This window comes from Neolamprologus brichardi, chromosome 10 (genome assembly GCF_056152115.1).
Source record: "Neolamprologus brichardi isolate AB-2024 chromosome 10, ASM5615211v1, whole genome shotgun sequence".
NCBI classification, from domain to species: Eukaryota; Metazoa; Chordata; class Actinopteri; order Cichliformes; family Cichlidae; genus Neolamprologus; species Neolamprologus brichardi.
The window spans coordinates 583,752-598,663 of record NC_142113.1 but is presented as its reverse complement, the minus strand read 5'-3'; the positions used below and the strand labels follow the sequence as shown (position 1 = coordinate 598,663).

Sequence of the window (14,912 nt, the reverse complement as noted above, 5' to 3'; positions counted from 1 at the left end):
ACTGACTCCTCAGGACTTGCCTGACCCTCTGCAGGTACTTGGTGGTTGCAGCTTTCCTAGCGGCCTCTTCATGGTTCCCATTCGCCTGCGGGATCCCCAGGTACTTGTAACTGTCCTCTATGTCTGCAATGTTGCCTTCTGGTAGTTCAATCCCCTCAGTTCTGACTACCTTCCCTCTCTTTGTTACCATCCGACTACACTTCTCCAGCCCGAACGACATTCCAATGTCATTGCTGTATATCCTGGTAGTGTGGATCAGTGAATCGATGTCTCGTTCACTCTTGGCATACAGCTTGATGTCATCCATGTACAGGAGGTGGCTGACAACTGCTCCGTTCCGTAGTCGGTATCCGTAGCCAGTCTTGTTAATGATCTCACTGAGGGGGTTCAGGCCTATGCAGAACAGCAGTGGGGACAGAGCATCTCCCTGGTAGATCCCGCACTTGATGGTGACTTGTGCTATGGGCTTGGAGTTGGCCTCTAGTGTTGTACGCCACATCCCCATTGAGTTCCTGATGAAGGCTCTTAGAGTCCCATTGATCTTGTACAATTCTAGGCATTCCAGTATCCAGCTGTGGGGCATTGAGTCATAGGCCTTCTTGTAATCAATCCAGGCAGTGCACAGGTTGGTTAGTCTGGTCTTGCAGTCTCGGCTGACTGTTCTGTCTACCAGTAGCTGGTGTTTTGCGCCTCTGGTATTCTTGCCAATTCCTTTCTGTGTCCCGCTCATGTATTGACCCATGTGCCTGTTCATCTTAGCCGATATGATGCCTGACAGGAGCTTCCATGTAGTACTGAGGCAGGTTATTGGTCGGTAGTTGGAGGGGACTGGTCCCTTCTTGGGGTCCTTGGGGATCAGGACCGTCCGACCTTCGGTTAGCCATTCCGGGTGTCTCTCATCAACTAGCAGCTGGTTCATTTGTGCTGCCAGACGCTCATGGAGTGCAGTCAGTTTCTTCAGCCAGTAGGCGTGAACCATGTCGGGCCCTGGTGCTGTCCAACTCTTCATACTGGAGACCCTTTCTTGGATATCTGCCACTGTGATGGTTACTGGACCCTGTTCAGGGAGGTCGCTATGGTCTGCCCTCAGATCCACTAGTCACTGAGCATTGCCGTTATGGGTTGCGTCCTTCTCCCATATGCTCTTCCAGTATTGCTCCGTCTGCAGCCTTGGTGGTGCTGTTCTCTTATTATTGTTCCCTTGCCACTGAGAGTACACCTTTGCTGGTTCTGTGGAGAACAGCTGGTTTATTCTCCTGCCTTCTATCTCTCTGGTGTACCTCCTCAAGCGGCTGGCCAAGGCTGTGAGTCTTTGCTTGGCAGTTTCCAAGGCCTCAGGTATGGACAGCTTGCTGTATTTCTTATGCACCTTCTTTGTCGCACCTTTCTGCAACTCCGTTAGTTGGCTAACCTCCTTCCATGCTACTTTGATCTTGCCCTCTAGCCTCCTTCTCCATGGAGGGTACTGCCCCTTGTGGCTGTTCAACTTGTAGCCAAGCATCTCACTGATCACTGCTGCCGTATTGTAGATCAGCTTGTTAGTGTCGGTAATCGTGGCTGTAGGTATCGTCCGTAGTGCTGCATTAACATCATCTAGCAGACCTTCTGAGGGTACTTCACGTAATCTTGGTAACCGGCTACGGGGGGTCCAGGTTTCAAGCTTGGCCATGATCCTATCTTTCAGGTCAGTTCCTCTCGCACTCAATGATCCTTCTCCTATCGCACTTGGGGCTATGTACCCAATCTCGGGTGGGGGTGATGATATCTCCCCCCTGACCTGGCGTCCTGACTCCTCCTTGCCGTAGCATTTATGTTGTACCTTGTCAATCTCTAGCTGTGAGAGCAGTCCCTTCTTTCGAATGTTGTAACACTGAGCTACTAGTTGTTTCACCGTCATTGTGGATGTTGGGTATCGAAGAATCCATAGGTCCCTCATCCTATTCATGTAGCCCCTTCCGCCGGGGTTACTTGCGTAGCAGCATTCCAACAACGCCCTGTTTTCGTCTCTTGCCCACTGATGCCTTCTTGTTCCAGTAGCCCACTTCTCGTCAGGGTGCCCTGGTTCCTCAACACCTGACGCGGACCTTGTTGATATATATATATATATATAGGGAGGGAGAGAGAGAGAGAGATAGACATCCAAGAAAGGGTATGAGGAGCTGGACAGCACCAGGCCCCGACATGATTAATGCCTATTGACTGAAGCTAACTGCACTCCATATGTGTCTGGCAGCACAAATGACCAGCTGCTAATAGATGAGGCACACCCAGAATGGCTAACTGAAGGCCGGACAGTGATGATCCCCAGAAAGGGACCAGTCCCATCCAACTACAGGCCAATAACCTGCCTCAGCGCAACATGGACACTCTTGTCAGGCATCATAGTGGCTAAGATAAACAGGCGTATGGCTCAATATATGAGTGGCGCACAGAAAGGTATTGGCAGAAATACCAGAGGGGCGAAACAGCAGCTATTGGCAGATCCTAATGAATTTCCCAGAGGTACCCACCCAAGGGATTAATAAAGTTTTATCTAATCTCTAAACTAATCATAGAGCAGTCGCCCAAGACTCAAAGACCAGACTCACCAACCTGTGCACTGCCTGGACTGACGTTAAGAAAACCTATGACTGAATGCCCACACCTGGATCCTGAAATGCCTAGAATTGTACTAGATCAACAGGACCCTTCATTAGGAATTCGATGGGGATGTGGCAAACAACACTAGAGGCCAACCTCAAGCCTATAAGTAGTAGACTGGTGACAGATACCAACTACAGAACTGAGCAATTATTAGCCACTTCCTCTACATGGATGATGTCAAGCTGTGTTAGGGTTCAAAATGTTTGGTTTTTGATTTAAATTATTAAATTTTAATTATTTTATTTATACACAATACAATTGTGCTCGTAACTAAGTTGGCACTATAACTGGGCTGAAATATTGAAGAGTGGACGTAGAGTGCAGAGGGATATTTTGCAGCATGCTTACACTGATAATGGTTTTCTATAAGTCTCTGGGTCAGGGAGTCCAGACAAGATGTCCTGAACTGGGTGTTAAAATCACCTGAGGGATACGCCGATAGCAGCCAATGATGCAGAGGTATTCCTTGCAGCATGAGATGGTGCATTGTCTTGCATGAAGATGATTTTGTTGCAGAAAGCACGGTTCTTCTTTTTGTACCATGGAGAAAGTGGTTAGTCAGAAACTCAACATACTTTGCAGAGGCCATTTTCACTCCTTCAGGGAGCCTAAAGGGCCGGACCAGCTCTCTCCCCATGATTCCAGCCCAAGTCTTGCTGGGACATGGTGGCCGTCCACCAACCATCCACCACTGCATCCATCTGGACCATCCAGGGTTGCACGGCATCAGTGACCAAAACTGTTTGAAAATTAGTCTTCATGTAGCTCTAGGCCCACTGCAGCCATTTCTGCTGTGAGCATTGGTTAAGGGTGGCCGAATAGAAGGTTTATGCACAACTGCAAGTCTCTGGAGGATCCTACACCTTGATGTTCGCCGGGCTCCAGAGGCACCAGCAGCCTCAAGTATGTGTTTGCTGCTTTGTAATGGCCTTTTAGCAGCTGCTCTCTTAATCTGATGTATTTGTCTGGCAGAAACCTTCATCATTGTGCCTTTACCTGTACGAACTCGTGTGTGCTGTGCCGTTGTCGTTTTTCCTATTTGCGTTGTGTTGTGTGTGCTTTTGCAGCATTTTTCCTATTGCTGGTGTTTTCTTAAGTTGCAGTCCGTTTGGCCTCTCAGGGCCACCGTATGTACAGCATGTTTCAGGGTTATCTTTTCTGTGAGGCAGACTATTGCATCACGCAAAGGTCCAGCGCTAGGGATGCAACGATACCAATTTTTTCAAACCGATACTTGGATCTGAGTACTTGCCGATACTGAGTACAAAAACCGATACTTCTACCACACACACACAAACACACACACACACACACACAAATGCAATGAATTGGAAGACAGGTTTTATTTTATTCGCTGCCGATAAAAAATAAAATCGTAATAAAAATGACCACAAATAAAATTTCAAGTGAAAAATAAGCACTTCTGTTAAATTATTGCAGAGTGTCCACACTGTAATTTAACAAAATATCACTGAACTATTGGCACTGTCTCGAGCTTTCAGAATAATAAATAAACACTTCTGTTTGGAATAAAATAAATACAAATTAGGTTTGAGAATAAAATAAACTTTTAAATTGTTGCAGAGTGTCCAATTTTATATCGCAGCTCGAGTATGCTGAGAAGACGGTGCAATCCTATGTTTTCCACGACCGGCATTGGCTGGTCATCCAAAGCGATAAAATGAGTCAGAGCCTCTGTTATTTTAACTGCCCGTGGATTTTCTCTTGACATTTTTCATCGCTTTTCCAAAACCTGAGTTAAAGTTGGCTGTTCCACACTGCTGACATTTTGTTTAGCCTAGCTACAGCAGCCTCCAGTTTCTCTTTTTTATCTGGAGCCGCCAGACTCACTCGCCTAACCCTCTGCCTGTTTAGCGCGGGATGTCCCCCTAGTGGCCAATCTAAAAAACTACAACAAAAATGACAATCCACCCTCTGATTAATGAAATAAGTTAGTATCGGTTCATGGTATCGGTTAACTTTTACGAGTATGAGTACACACACATTTTACAGTATCGGCCCCGATACCCGATACCAATATCGGTATCGGTGCATCCCTATCCAGCGCTGTAACTTTTAATTTCAACTGCCAAAGCAAATTAAATCTTTTTAAACGACAGATAACGACAGATCCTTCTAAAATAAGTTTGAACTCAACAGCTGCCACGAGTGATCGAGACATCAATATACTGATCCACACTACCAGGATCTATAGCAATGACATTGGAGTGTCAAACTGGAGAAGATAGTAAGGAAGAGAGGGAAAGTAGTCAGAACTGAGGGGATTGCTCTACTGAAAGGCAACATTGCAGTCGCTGAGGACAGTTACACGAACCTGGGAATCCCACAAGCAAATGGAGGCTGAAGAGACTGCGAGGAAAGCCACAACTTCCAAATACCTGCAGAGGGTAAAGCAAGTCCTGAAGACAGCTGAATGGGAGGAACAAGATCTGGGCAGTTAACAACTATGCCCTGCTGGTGAACAGGTCAAGCTGGCCAAAGGAGGAGATAGAAGCCACTGACATAAAGACGAGGAATCTCCTGACCATGCATGGAGGGCTTCACCCCAAACCCAGGACCCTGAGAAGTGTGCATATGGATGGTATCCCTCCTGTGTGGGCCAGTGTTTTTGTAATTGTAGTGATTGTTGTTTATTCAGGGGGAATATTTGTCTAATTTGTGAGTCTTTATTGCTTGTTCTAGGCTAAAAGAAAATTTGGTCGTCTTTGTGTACTTTAAATTGTTTTGGATTCAACTGCTGCAGCGAGAGTGGATATTTGTTTACTTTTATAATTATTTTTGTTTTAATACATGATATCTGCATAAACATAATCAACCTGTGTGTATTTATTAATTATTGACCACCAGCTCAGTAGTCGTGTTAAATCTTCAGATCAAGGTAAAATTCATCAGTGTTACACAGGGGCTTCATTATGATACACTACCAGTCCTGTCGTTGGGTGCATCCATGAAAAACATTATCTTTATTGTTTATAAGCATAGAGATGATTAGGCCCAACCAGAGAGGAGGTCAAGTTAATTCTCATAGGAAAAAATGGGTCACATTTTGGATTTTCTTTCTTAAGAGATTGTTTCCAGCAGGTTTCCACAGGACCTTTTAATAGTGGTTCATATTTTTTATTTTTATGGGTTTAAACCATTTTTAATCATTATCATACTTTATTTGCATGATGCAACACTTATTAAGCAGTTCAGGTTTATGCCGTCCAATCCTCGGTGAAACCTCATTATCTCATATGTTTTAATTCTTTTCTATTCAGATAGACATGACATTTAAAATGTTGTCTGTAATAAGTACTGTTAGGACCCTGGTGAAAGTGTGACATAGAGAACACAAGTAAACACAAAATGCAGTTTCTAAATAAAGATGTTTATGATTAAGGGGGGAAATAAATGCACATGTACATGGATGGCCCTGTGTGAAAACCTGATTGCCCTCCCCTGTTATAAGATAAATTAACTGTGGTGTATCACATCTTTGGAAAGCTGAGTTCAATTTCTCTAGCCACACTCAGGCGTTATTACTGCCACAACTGTTCTTCAAGAAATCACTCAAATAGGACCAACCTGACAAAGTGGTGTAGACCAAAAGATCCTAAAAAGCCATGCAATCTGCCGCAATCCAAGGAACTTCAGGAACAAAGAAACAAAGTAATTTCTCAGTCTGGAAAAGGTTATAAGGCCATTTCTAAAGCTGTGGGACTCCAACAAACCACAGTGAGAGCCATTATCTACAGGGTGGGCCATTTATATGGATACACCGTAATAACATGGGAATGGTTGGTGATATTAAAGTCCTGTTTGTGGCACATTAGTATATGTGAGGGGCAAACTCCTCGAGATGGGCGGTGACCATGGTGGCCATTTAGAAGTCGGCCATCTTGGATACAACTTTTGTTTTTTCAATAGGAAGAGGGCCATGTGACACATCAAACTTATTGGTAATGTCACAAGAAAAACAATGGTGTGCTTGGTTTCAACGTTCTCACTCCTCCTTTCAACACTGTGGACCGTTCTAAGGCTTCATGACTCGGTCAGTTTAACAGTCAGGTTCTTGACTGGCTCTCATCCAATTAGCAGTTTTTAGATCTGGACAAGCAAAAAGTCAGGGGTTCCTCAAGGGTCAGTCCTCGATCCATTACCATTTAACCTCTACATGCTCCCACTTGTACTGTGATAAAGAATCATAATATGTCCAACCATTGTTATGCAGATAATACACTGCTGCACTTATGTTCTTCTGATGATGTAAAACCTGTTCACAAACTAATAAACTGCATTCATGGCATGAAATGCTGGATGTCGGGAGACAAGACAAACACATGTTGGTCCAAAAGGTCAGAGGCAGAAAATCTGTTCATAATTATCAACCTGCTGCTGAAACACAATGAGCCAGTTGGGAGCATGGTATCGATATGGACAGTGAGCTCAGTTTTGATAACAGAAAGCAGTGATGTGATTAACTTAAAAACATTTAATTCAATTCAATTCAATTTTATTTATATAGCGCCAAATCACAACAAATGTCGCCTCAAGGCGACTCTTATCTCAAACTGACTTTGAGAAATTGGTCCATTCTTCCATATCAAGGTTAGATTTTGGTCCATTTGCAGGACAGTTCATCAGTCTGATGCTTTAAGCTTGTCCAGAATGCAGCAGCCAGAATCCGTGGCGGTACGTGGAGCTTTGACCACATCAGCCCAGTTTGAAAACAATGCATCAGCTACCAGTGCAGTATAGATTTAATTAAAATCTTCTATTAGTTCACAAACCTCTCAACGATGTGGCCTCCCAATACATGTCTGATTTTCTTATGGTGTCCAACCCAGTTCAGCTTTTTGGACTGTTTCCAGAATCAGATCAAGTATGATGAAGATTCCTTCAGTTACAGTCTTTGGAACAAGCTCTGCTTACATGAGATAAATCTGTACGTACATTCAAAAGCAGATTTCAAACCTCTCTATTAACACAGGTCTTCTTCTGTTTATACGCTGCTCTGCATTTAGTTATTAGTCTTTTTCCCGTCTTCCTTCCCTCACCCCAACCAATCACAGCAGATGGCTGTGATTGGTTGGCTCCCTCAGCCTGGTTCTGGTTTCTTTTCCATTTGAAAGAGTTTTTCCTTCCCACTGTTGCCAAAGGTCTTACTCATTAGCGGTCATATGATCGTTGAGGTTTTCTCCTTTTCCTTGTATGTTTGTGGTCTTTGAGTCACTAGAAGGCAACGAATTGATTTTAGGGGTAAAAAATGCACTGTGGAGAAAAAACATCAACAGGAAGCTACGATGTTTCTAAACAAGTCTGGGCTCATCCATTTCTTATGAGAAGGGAACCGTAGGGATTTATGGTTTAATCCAGGAGCTGAAGCAGCACCACGGTGGTTTGTGTCCATATTTGTCAGCAGGGTAGTTTGAGCTGTTGTTAGCAGAGTTACCACATCTGAAGAAATCGTTTCAGAGAGCCGATCGACCTGGATCAGCGTCTAGCTGTGTGTCCAAGGTAAAATACAGTAGTATTAGTTTCCCATTTAAGATAAAATAAACCTTTATTAGTTCCACACGTACTTTCAGCCGTGACCAAAACATTCCCACAAGAGCAGTGAAAAAGAAAAACAATAGAATAGAATAAACAGAATAACATTATACAAAATAGAAAGAATACTATATACACAATAGAATAAGTATGCAAATGCAGTGATCTAATTATTAAGATCTGCTTATTCGGATAAGAAATAAACGGAAAATTGAGCTTGGTTGGAAAAAACATTGTTGCAAATTCGGCCATTAAAATTGCGAGATCGCTGTGATTGGCTGCATCAAGCATAGGTGAGTCTGAAAAATGTTTTTAATGCACAAAATGTTCACACAGATTTCAGGTGTGTCAAGGTGGAGCTCAGGGAGGGGCAGCCATCACGTGGGAGAAGGAAACAGGACAAAAGGCCCACTGTGGAAAATAATAACTAATGATTAAATGCAGAAATGATCTAGTGTTGAAACTACCTTTGCTTTGTAACGTCACCTGAGACGCATCGCCCGTTAATGTGTCGTTTTATTAATGTTATATTTTGTTCACTTTGTACTTTAACATCAGATTCAGATCCATTAGTGGATGAAACGTCAAACGTTTTACTGTTTTTGTGCTACATTATGCCAAACCAGATAAATAATTTTCACGTATAAAAGCATTAAAAAGCTTTTTCTGAGAGAAACTGAGTTAATGTGAGGCAACAATAACTGGATTTGATTATGTGATCACAGTATTGATGGTGACTAACGTGCACTGAATAGACGGTGTTTCCATGTCTAAGGAGCTTGGAAAGAAATGTGTCTGAACTTCTTTAAGCTGCTTGAAGATGTTTCACCTCCGAGAAGCTTCTTCAGTTCTAGGGTCAAATGGTGGAGGGTCCCAGATTTAGGCTACGTCCACACTAACGCATTTTTGTTTTAAAAAACGCATCGTTTTCTCTCCGTTTCGGCCTCCCGTCCACACTGAGACGGCGGCTTCGCTGATGGAAAACGCATCGTTTTCAAAACGCTCTCGAAAACGCAAACGTTTGAAAACTGTGCTTTCGCGTCGCAGTGTGGACAGCGAAAACACAGACTTTCTAAAATGATGACACGTTAGTCATGTGATGCAGTCATGTGACCAACACAGCAGTTGTTCGACAGCCCTGTTAAAGATGAATATCAGTCTGTACGCGCTCCAGACAGCTTTTCCTCAAATTCTTTAACTCTCGCTCGCTTTTGCAACTTTATACTTTTGTGTTACTCGCAGCAACAACTCCACCTCATTGTGAGTCCATTTAAAAACTCGGTGCTTTTCCTCCACATTTTGCCGACGTTTCAAAGAGCTGGAAAGTGAATAAGCAGCAGACAGAAATGAGGCAGGCTGCATGCGCAGGACTGGAACAAAAGCATTTTCGGCCGTTTCAATGTGGACGCACCACTCTGTGAAAACGACTGAAAACGATGGACGCGGAGCGTTTTCAGAGGAAGACGCTGTTTTCCAATTTATCCGGGCTAGTGTGGACGTAGCCTTAAGCCCTATGGGAGTGTCCCTCCAAGACGGACAATGGACCTCCTGATGATCCTCTACCTAACACAAGGTGGGAAAACGGGTGTGCGTCACAACCAGGATGACGGAGAACCTTCACAGACGAGCTGTGTCCATGTAAAACATCCGAAACAACCTTGAAGCCTCAGCATTAATTTATTGAACAACAGTTAAAGTAATACTCACTTCATAAAAGATAATAAAAAACATTTGGAGAAGGACCAAGTTTCAAATCCAAAAGCACATAAATCAGTGACTTCATACCAGGATACAATATGAGGAAGTTATATTCTGTATATTTTGATTGTACAGCAATAACAACATTAAGGAGTGTAAAAAACAGCCTAAAAAGAACGTAAAGAAGCTACAATACGAGACATTTTGTTACGTGTTCTTTGCCAGGCATTTGTCACATTATGGGAGATTTATAATCACAATGTGCAATAAATGTGACCGCCACTTCAGTCTTTGAAGGTGTTACATGCAGAGATAATCATGAGTTAATAAATATGTTAGGGCATGTGCCTGGTACAGACTGCAATCCTTAACAAATTGTACTTTATTTATAGTGCAGAGGAACTAATGTAACTAATTATTAACTAAATATGCTGCAGGAGGAAATGCTTTCAAAGGATTTGACTTGTTTAAACAAAAAGCAGCTATGAACACAGTGAAGCTTTGGAAATGCAGGCGGGGCAGGACCGAGGACATCCTCAGGTGGGACGAGAGACGCACATCACTTCTTACTGCTGCAGGAGCAACGTTAACAGGCATCTCTGCAATAAATGAGCCGTCACTCACACACAGCTCATTTCTAAAAAACTATTTCGATTCGAGTGATTTTTAAGGATCGTTGGAAAACGTTGGTTTCCTTACTCTCCTACTGGTGTTCTGATGGGAACCTTTGGTATTCTCCAGTGTTTTCTGAAATTCCTCGAGAGTCCTGCGACTATAATTGTAAAACCAGAAATTAAACTGGACAAAACACTGAAATTTGGTAAAATAATAGAACTACATGCTTGTTAGGCATCATCCAGGACTTGAAGGGAGACATTCATAATATCCTGACGTTCTCCGTGATCCCACCTGAGGGCCCACAGGGTCCTTTGTCATCAAACTTTCAACTGAGCCCACATGAAACATCAATACTTTATAATGCATGCATAATACTAGACTAATGGTAGAAACTAATAAACACGTCTGCACTAACACTGTTGTGTTTTAGCATCATTTCCACAACCTCTTTAACACCCGATGAACATGAACCAGTAACAGACCTTCACGAGTCGCCTGACAGATTTACTGAGTTCACACCAGACTGAACGCAGTTTAACATCTTTCATTATTCTACACCAGAAAGCAAAGCAGCTCGATTTATACACGAGTTCCCCTCATGACAGGGCGAAACAAAGAAGTGCAACTTTACCAAATGTGAAACCAGGAAACGAAGAAAAGAAACTGTCGTGAGCTCGTTTAGGATGGTCCCAACGTGCAGACAGACGTGGAAATTACAGATTACAATCAGGAATCTCAAACAAGAGGAGATAAGTACGAGTGGAGAGTAAATATCCTAAAATATTCTGCAATGGTGGGAAAAGTGTTCATTTAACCTGATGATGTTAAGTTATTGTCAGTTTTCTTTAAGTATTCGTAGTGAAATGATCCCGTCCCACTGACATGACGTTATTTTGCTGCCCATTCTTTGGTAGTTTTATTGGAAACTGTTAAATGACAGCTTGAATAATAAAACTACTTTTCATAAGTGTGATATTAGCCGTGTGAACCAGCTCAGTTACATTGGTGACATCAGGCTGCAGCAGCACTACAGTAACGTGGACACAGATGTGGACGGTCATACAGATGTGGACCAATATGTCTGTGCATTCACTCGAGCAGCACTCCTCCATATACTCTAATGAGGCTGAACTTCACAGAAGATAAATAGTTGGAAACTTTTGTCTTAAAATATTATTTTTGCTGAACATAATTATCTGAATCAGATTCTTTATGTGAGGAAAGTTTATTTTCAGAGACTGAGCACGTGCTGCCTGCTGAAGGTTAACGTTTTATGTCATGTATACAAAGCTTTTTGTTTTACAGGTCGATCAGTTACTTTGTTCAGGATTATGACACGATGGCTGGAAACTAGCTCGCTAATACAGAGCAACACACACGTGTGCAAAAACCAGCCTGACAACTTACCAAAGTGACACAGAGACATTCAGTGCACTGATTCACCCAGTAACACACATCTATTCAGTGCTTTCATCCAACATCTGATGGAGGCACTGGCTGCTTGCAGAGGAGCATCGATGCTCTGACCCTTAGCGAGTCATTTGGAGAAATCTGGTAATAAAGTGTCAGAAATGGAAAGATCCTCAAGAACTAAATGCTTGTGTCACTTTTTAAAAATGATAACGTACTAAAAGAAAGCTGCACGTTCTTACAACACAGACCGTAACATGGTGAGGGAAATTCCTCCACAGAGGGAGGTCGTGAAAGCTTAACTAAGCTGTCCCACCCTTACTGCTGAGGTCAAAGGCAGACGTGTGAAACCCCGACTCGACGCAGTGATGTGCACGGACGCAATCCAGGGTTCGCCTGTTTGGAGGAAGCACAGGGGTACCAGGTGGGCCAGTTTCAGAGTGGAGGGTGTTTACTGACCTGCTCATGTCGTACCTTAACATCAGGTCGTTTAAAGAAAAACGTACTATTACACACATAAATGTTATAGATGGTGCATTACTGGCTGCGAGAGGGGAAAGTTAAGCTTGGCAATGTGCTGAAATACTACTGGTGCCCTACACAGTGACGTATTGACCTATTAACAGTAACACTGAACCCCCAGGGCAGCGTGACAAATGAAACATTTACCTTAGAGGTGCAGCTATAAACAGTTATGTACAGTCAGGAACAACACGTCTCGTGCATGGACACAACATGAAGGATTCATGCTTATTAGTCCATAAAGCTATTTAACTTCCATGCAACGCCATCACTGTGAACACAGGAGCACGAGTGGCACGGACAGAAGAAATCACATGATCACTGACATTCTTAAATTCCAGTCACCACTTAATTTAAACTCACATTCAAGAAACAGCGCTCGGGGTGCTGCGACGGGCTGATTTCCTTTAAAGATATCGATGAACACTGATTCACTGGAGCTGATGTAAAAGTGTCTGAATGAACACGCCTGTAAACACAAAGGTATGAAAACGAGAGCTGCAGGTCGTCTGCGCTGACGGAGCTCCCACTCCGGAGATGAGGTGGTCAGATGAGGATCTCCACCATATCTGCGTCTGCTTCCTGTTGGCTCGACTGTGCTGGAGCAGCTGACTGATGCTGTGGGTGGGCCTGGATGGGGAGTCTGCGCTCCAGCGTGCTGGTGTGAAACGCCTGAGCATCTACACAAACGTGACAGTGAAAGACTGATGAGAACATTTCTGCTGTGTACACCTCGAATCTTACAGATCCTGCACATGTTGACATCACGTTACACAATATCACAACAAAGTGTTACATTAACTGTGATAATGTTACAGGAGTGTGTGTTGCATACGTTTAAATGATTTCTAAACCGTGAGCCACTACCGGGGATCTTTACCTTCATAAAGCACCTCGTAACAGGTTGTTGTATACTCTCAAACAGATACTTGCTTCATGTTCACACAATACAACACGATGCCAAAGTGGAAAAAACGCTTGCTTGGAATTAGTTAAAAATAAAGCCCAAAATATAACAGAAGTATTTACGCTCTTTGCTCAGTACTGTGCGCTACAGCCTCGAGTCTGTATGATTCTAAGCTTGTCAGCTAGGGCGGCCACAAATGATTATTTTGATAGTCGACTAATCAGATCATCATCCATTGGACGTAAAACGTACAGCTTCTTGCACCAGCAGCATCTGCTCTTATATAACTATCATTAGCTTACAGCTTTAAGTGTTTAAGGTATGTGCTAACTAAAAATAAAGACAAGATGATAGTTTATTAAATTTTAATGAAATTTGCAGATTGTTTCGGTGAAGTTTAATAAACTCCTTGCTATCTAAAATATAACAGGACACCGGAGTAAATTCTCGAGCATCTCACACTTCTGATAATCAGCTGTCTGCTTGATGTTTATTCAGCTGTGTAAAAACTATAACTTTAATCTCAGCCAAACCGATTTACTCAGGAACAAATAAAATACTAAAAAAGCCAAACAATAACATTTTTAAGTTATCTAAGTGACTTATATATCATGTTTAACCTGAGTAGTGAAAGACGGCGGTGGGTTTGAAAATGATTTGCCGGGAGTCCGGTGTTTTCACGGCTCTAGTTAGCCTAGCCCCCGGCTAGCTATCGAGCTAGTGGGTAACAGACGTCTCCGAAAACGTCGGAGCGCTTTTGAAAATATGTGGTGTCTTGATAAACTGAGTAGATATTTGAGGTTTACACAGCTACATTCTCGCCTGAAAATATGTTAAACGTTTATTTTGTGACCCAGAAAGAATAATAAGAGTAATATTAAAACTAACTAGCTGCCGCCATTGTTGGAAACTGAGCTGGGCTGCGCTATGAATTCTGGGACAGAGCTTCTTCTTCTTCTTCGGGGTTTAACGGCAGCTGGCATCCTTGTACATGCAGTGCTGCCATCTTCTGTTTCAGTCCGTTATTACACTCTTAAATCCTGCTACTTATTCCTGCGTCTTTTGTGATCTTACAAAGCTTCAAACGACGCGTCGACTATTAAATCAGTCGTGATGATTTTGATAGTCGACTAATCGTGGCAGCCCAATTGGGCTGAATGAATAAAGCTCATATTACACAGTGAGAACTGTGTAAAGCTTTTGATAGATAAATAAAGCATTTATCCTTTTTGGAAACGGGGTTGTTCGAGTCCTGCAGCCTATCCTTTGGACAGACTGTCAGTTTATCGCAGGGCCAAACTACACACTATATATAACATGCATGTCTTTGGCCTGCAGGAGAAACCTGAAGAGAACCCATGAAGCCTCACAGAGAACATGCAAGCTCCACACAGAACAGATACAACTCCAGGTCACCCTTGTCTTCAGATGATGCTGCTAACTCTGCGTCACTGTGCTGTAGAAGAACAAGCAATATTTGCTCCTCAGCCCGTCTGAGATTATGATTTTTGTCAATTTTAAGTGCACTACGTAAAAAAGATTAAAGGAACAGAGTACAGCA

General features: G+C 42.9%; 1 protein-coding gene across 2 annotated transcripts in view; it reads right to left on the bottom strand.

Annotated features, from left to right (window-relative positions):
- Positions 1–9,295: 9,295 nt before the first annotated feature.
- amot (angiomotin) overlaps positions 9,296–14,912 on the bottom strand; it is a 42,230-nt gene continuing 36,613 nt past the window's right edge. For both annotated transcript variants that reach the window (XM_087846990.1, XM_087846989.1), the window contains exon 14: positions 9,296–13,124. In XM_087846990.1, coding sequence (XP_087703116.1) covers positions 12,991–13,124 — 134 coding nt within the window. In that variant the 3' untranslated portion in view covers positions 9,296–12,990. The remainder of the gene's footprint in view (positions 13,125–14,912) is intronic.